Genomic DNA, 6,000 nt, shown 5'->3' on the forward strand with positions numbered 1-6,000 from the left:
TATGTTACCACTGAAGCTAAAAAGGCGAACCCGTGGACTACCTTAAATTTTTACCTTTCCAGCATCTCCCATATTAAATATGTTGCCCAACTATATCAGTTGAATTCAATAAAATTTGGACACTATGCTTTAGGAGATTCACAGATGATAAGTAAAAATCAAAGCCCTCAAGGGGCTCTCACAGCTAGGTAGAACTCTATCCTACTTTTGCTATTGTTCTTAAACTCATTTTCTCAATTCCATTCCTACTGGTGCTGCCCTATGTCCTCTTTTGTCAGATGACTGGCGTAGCCTCCTGTATAATCACTACCTTCACTCTTGCACCCCCCGCCCAACATCATCCTTTGCACTGCCACTAGATTTATTTTTCTAAAAACACCAATTTGGTCCTGTCTTTCCCCTTCTCAAGAACTTTCAATGTTTCACCACTGCCTCCAGAAAGGATATACAAACACCCAGGCGAGAATTAGGGCCGTCCTCAAAATCACTTTAGTTTATCTTCTCAACCTTATCTCACTCTTTGTTTCTTCATACAACCCATACAGTGGGCTTACTGAAGTACTTAGCATTCTGTAGTAATCCCCTCCAAGCTGTTTTCCACCATCCATCTCCACAGAGCTGAGTCCTACCATCATGCTTCTTCATCCAGCTCAAATCAAGTTTTCCTTGACGTTTTTCCAAATGCCCCAGCTAGAGATACTTTCTCTCTCCCATATTCTGCCATCATACTTTCTTTGTACATCTGTTATAGTACCAATCAGTCTACCTTGCATTATAGTTATGGGTGAATGTATGGGATTCCCTAGCATTCTGTGAGGCCCTAATTTCATTCCATCTATTTCTCGCTGTACTTGTCACATAACAAGGTTCAATTGATCACTGTTTTTATGAGAAAGGATCATTGAGATTCTAAAACTCCAACTTACAAAGAAACACAACTAATGTGCAAATTATGCACTCTTTTCCTTATTATCTATTTCACTTATCTTTATCCGCTTACAACTCTTATTTATGTATTTTTCTAATGTTCACAATACGGTTGTATGATGGTACACAAAATTTTAGAAAATTCTTTGAAGATGAATACTCACCATTATTTTTATTAATTGGGGTATGTAATAAAAATGCTGAAGAGCAGTAATATAGAGTCATAGGATTGAAAATTTGGAACTTGAAAAAAGAGACTTTTTTAAAGATTTCTGAAGCCTTTCTACTAAAAAGAGACTTCTTAGAAATCTATGATAACTTGTCTTTCTACAGATAAAAGACTCTAAAACAATGATTCTCAACCAGAGATAAAGAGCACCTGGAGCCTGTTAAAAATGCAGATTTTTGAGCCTTCCACCCAGAGATGGATTCTTTAAGTCTAGAGTGAGGCCCAAAATGCCAGTTGCCTTGAGAGATCAGGATAGCATCTCAACACTACTGCCATTCTAAGGCCAGATAATTCTTTGTTGTAAGGGGCTGTTCTGTCCTGTGCATTGTAAGATATTTAGCATTATCCCTGGCTTCTACCCACTAGATCCTGGGAGGACCCACTCCACTCCCCATCTATCTACTAAACATGTCTCCAGATGTTGCCAAATGTCCCTTGGAAGCAGAATCACCCCCGACTGGAACCAGAGATAGAAGCTATCCAAAGATGACACACTTTGAGAAATGCCATCCTTAATCAGAAGGATAAAACAATATGATACAAGAAGAATATGGGTATTACAAGCATACATTGTATAAAATGAAATAAACAGGCTTCCCATAAAGGAAATCTGATTAGCCACTATAAACTCCTGACAACTCAGCTAAGCTTCTAAGTCAAAGCTCTTCTTATGTAATTTCAACTTGAAGATTTTCTCCCTAGCTTCTATTTTAAATTATTTTTAATTAACTTCACTGGCATTTTGCATCCTGCTATGAAAAGTCTGCCTAATAGTCTCAGAGGACTCTCCCAAGAGAGAAGAGTGCATTAAATCACACATTATCACATTAAAATATATTCCAGCACTCACAGTCCAACAGTCTAAGTCTTGGCAAATGCAATGGGGTGCGTGGGGGGCGGGGGGGGGGTGATACAGCGACTGGAACAGGCTCAAGTGATTCACAGTATCCAAAGCCTATTATCTCCAATTCATCCATCCGTAGGAAAGTTATATTGATTCTCTACTTCAACCACATTTATCACAATGACATATATTCTGCAATTTGTGGTTCTACCCTGATTTCTACTGACTGCATGAGACCTTGGCCAAGTCACTTAAATTCTTTGGGCATCCTTTCTAAAAAGTGAGCCATTTTATTTCTAAAAATCCTTCTAGTTACAAGTCACAAATGTATGAATGAAGCACTTAATTAAAAAGCTCTTTCCACTGCATGGATTCTGGTAACTACTGCACCAAAAGGTAAGTACCTACATATTCCATGTTGATAACAACAATGAATTTTAAGATGGCTCATCCAAAAAAGAAAAATAAATGACAATTTGATGAACCACAGACACAAAAGCCACTCTTTTTAAATTTAAATTCAGTGAATTAACATACAATGTATTAGGATCCATGCTCTCTTAAAACAAAATTAAGTTTGGATCAAATCATCCTTCACCTACTAAGACATTTATGCAAGTACTCTGCATAAATAGGGAAAGAGTTATAAATACATGTTTACGTTTTATTTTCTGTAACAGAGATAACAGATCAGCTGCCTAGAGGCCATTTCCAGCCTGAAAGTGTAGTTGCTTTGTTGGCCTGGACAAAAATTGTATTTAATCAACTGCCAACTTTTCAAAAGGGAGAGACGATACATAAAAATCTGTATTTCCAGTGTCTCTTGAAATACTGGAAAACACTAGCCCCAATGGCAACAATGAGCTGGAGTGGAGCCGTACTGCCTCCTGACCCATGCACCGTCCCACCGCCCGCAATCCCTGCTGCTCCCTATCTTCTGACACCTGTCCTGGGTCCTGGTTCCCTCTTATAGCCTGGAGCATATGAGCTTATGTCCTTACTCTGTAACAATTTTCAAAATACAGAGAAAATATTTTTAATGCTGTCAAAGCAATAGAATTTTCCTTGCAGAATCACAGGAAAAGAGTAGAAATTTTGAAGAGAGAGAACTATACTTTTAATACGAAAAACCTTCCTAACTCTGAATGCTGATGAGTAGAACGAGCTACACTTTGGGGTCTAACTAACCATCTGAAAGAATGGAGAAAGGGATTCTAGAGTTGATGGTGAGTTCACTAGAGACCCCCTAAAATGTCTTTTAACTTTAACATTGTAGGTCCTTAGTTAGCATTGTGGATATCTCACCATAATCCAATAATATACATATAGGTTTTATCTTGTCATCTATGTATCTTTGCTTACAAAGGAAGACTTGACCTTATACGTTCCCCTCATGAAAAAGTATTTTCTGCTAATTTTCATAAAACACTCCATTTTTCTGATTTTAATATATAAAAATTTTAAATTAAGTTTCCATTAACTAAGCAGCCACAACTTACCAGAGAATGATTAAACTATGAAACTTCTGAAAGTATGGTAAAAGAATCCAAGGACAGAAGGAAGAGGATAAAAACTCTGATCATCAACATCAGACTTCTGAAAGTATGGTAAAAGAATCCAAGGACAGAAGGAAGAGGATAAAAACTCAAGCAAGAGCTTGAGAGTAGGGTGCTCTGTGAGCAAAGCTGCTCTCTTCACTAATGTCTTTATCAATAAAACCAACTTAAAAACGGAAGGCAGGATCTTGAAGCTTTTATTCTACCCAATGGCTCCAATTTTTTTTTTCTTTCAATACACCTTATGAAATCTGCTTGTTTGAGACATGATATTATAACAAGATTCTGAGGATTTTCTTTTTAAAAAATGAACTTTATATTACACTTAATGCCTATTTAAAGGATGTTGTGAGTCAAAGATCAACTAATAAAAAAGCAGTATGTAACTATGTTGCTGATGGTAAGTCAATTTTCAGGTACAATATAACCCAAGAGTTTCCACACTGATAACGTGTTATATGCAGTCAACTGCAGCTCAGACCATTCTAGATGCCCACTTCTTAGTGTCAGATCATGTGGTATTCTACAGCACTGCATCTGCATATATATTCAGTACCACTGCAAGTTCTGACTCTAAAGATGCATTAAAGTTAGACACTGTAGGTATCACTATATTAAATCAATTGTTTCTGTAGTATATTTGATGTGGATTTTGACATAAGCATTGTTTAACAATAGTGATTAACAGCTCAAGTGTGAACATAAACATCAATGAGTCGATAAGACTATGAAGGGCATGCCTAACCGGAAAATGACTATGTTGACAATAGCATGTGCAGAATGTGGGCTGCTTCTGGGAAAATATGTTGATCATTCAAGCTCTCTGATTTGCTCTATTTTCTCTTTAGAAAAAAAAATGAGTCACTGTTTAGAAACAAAAAGCAATGATAAACATAATTCAATTTAACAGCCCTGAATACCAGAACATTCTAATTTAGCCATGGATGTTTTCTGCTTTCACCTCTTCTGAATTCAACATTAACTTCTTCTTTTCCATTTCTGCTGCCTTAAAACAAAAACAAAAACAAAACAAACAAAAGAACAACCCCAAGAAGCTCACTACATTATTGTCAAAGAAAAAGAAAAGCTATCAGATATGCTTAATATCGAGTATAAAGTAGGTTTCTGAGACCTGGAAAATTATTTAGCTTATATCAGTCCCAGAACTTTTTAAATTGGAGCCACCCTTAGAGGAAAATGCATCTGAAGAGTAAGGCCCTTGTTCACTGTCGTCATTGAAAACCTGAAGTATGTCACCTTCAAGAGAAAAAAGATACTGCCTGACTTGTTTATAAGCTTGTTAGGGATGTTTCCCACAAACAAGATTAGTTTCTTTACAGGTTCCCTGTGTTTACACTTTGGAAGAACACAAAGGAGCTAATTCATTCTTGGAAAGTGTTTCTTTTAAAGCATGTTTATTTCAAAACAAAAGAGTTATTGAAACATATGCGTTAGCCATTCCAAAGCAATTTGTCACAGAAACCTGGATCATCAACTGAGTCGCAGAGTGGCCCACAAGAATCAGAAAGATGAACGGACAGTGCATGCTTGTTCAGAAGACCGGGATCTGATGAAGACTCGAGAACTGAAGTGAAGCAGGGGAGGGAGGGATCCCACACATTTGAGTCTTAGGCCCCAAAATGCATATGCTTAAGAAAGAAGCAATCCTGTCATCCAGTTTCCCCGCAGCCAAAGGAAGGGGGAGTGGAAGGACCAGCGGACCCCGCCCTCTTATCCGGTTGTTGATCTAGGTAGGGCAGGAGTCCTGGAGAACTTGTTTGAGTAACACTAAGTGTGCAAAAGTTCCCAAGTACGAGGTGAGAATCCGTCCTCACCGCACCAACCTCCACCCCCCTCCCCCAATCAGTAAATGTGTGAACAAATTTTAAAAATGCAACAATGACAAAGCGGCTTGCAACTTGCAAGCAGGCACTCACCCTGGGCTGGGGCGCCCAGCCGGCCGCCGCCCGCCTCGGCCCCGCGCTGGGGCCCGGGAACGAGGGCTTCACCCGCGCCGGACATGGGCCGCTCCACCGAGCCCGCGCCGCGCTGCCGCCTAGCTCTCCGCCCCCGGGAGGACCACGAAGGGCTCTTAGGTGTTGCGTGCAGAGAACGAACTGCTTCTGGCGGACAAAAAAAAAAGTGTTTTTAGAGACCAGCACACCACCCCTGCGGGACATTCCCTCCCCCTCCGTTTCCCTCCCCCTCCGTTTCCCTCCCCCAAACCCCACCCCGGAGAAGTTTTGATTTGAAACCCAGGAGGAAAACTGCTACCCCGCACGTTGACAGTGGGGGGCGGGGGGAGGGGCGGCTGTGGGCGGGAGGCAGTGAAGGGGGGTTAGGGAAGGGAGACTAGATTTGGAAGCTTGGGGAAGGGGACCAAACCCCTCCTCCTCCTGACCCGGCAGACCACCACCTACCTCGGCATCCCCCCCCGCCCCAAA

The 6,000-nt window shown here is 40.3% G+C and overlaps 1 protein-coding gene across 1 annotated transcript in view; it reads right to left on the reverse strand.

Annotated features, from left to right (window-relative positions):
• Positions 1–5,706, reverse strand: part of MDFIC (MyoD family inhibitor domain containing) — an 88,457-nt gene extending 82,751 nt beyond the window's left edge. Inside the window, exon 1 of the mRNA XM_081800222.1 lies at positions 5,494–5,706. Coding sequence (XP_081656348.1) covers positions 5,494–5,578 — 85 coding nt within the window. The 5' untranslated portion in view covers positions 5,579–5,706. The remainder of the gene's footprint in view (positions 1–5,493) is intronic.
• Positions 5,707–6,000: the final 294 nt, after the last annotated feature.

The sequence above is a fragment of the Leptonychotes weddellii genome, chromosome 12 (assembly GCF_054177405.1).
Source record: "Leptonychotes weddellii isolate Sample4059 chromosome 12, ASM5417740v2, whole genome shotgun sequence".
Taxonomy (NCBI): domain Eukaryota; kingdom Metazoa; phylum Chordata; class Mammalia; order Carnivora; family Phocidae; genus Leptonychotes; species Leptonychotes weddellii.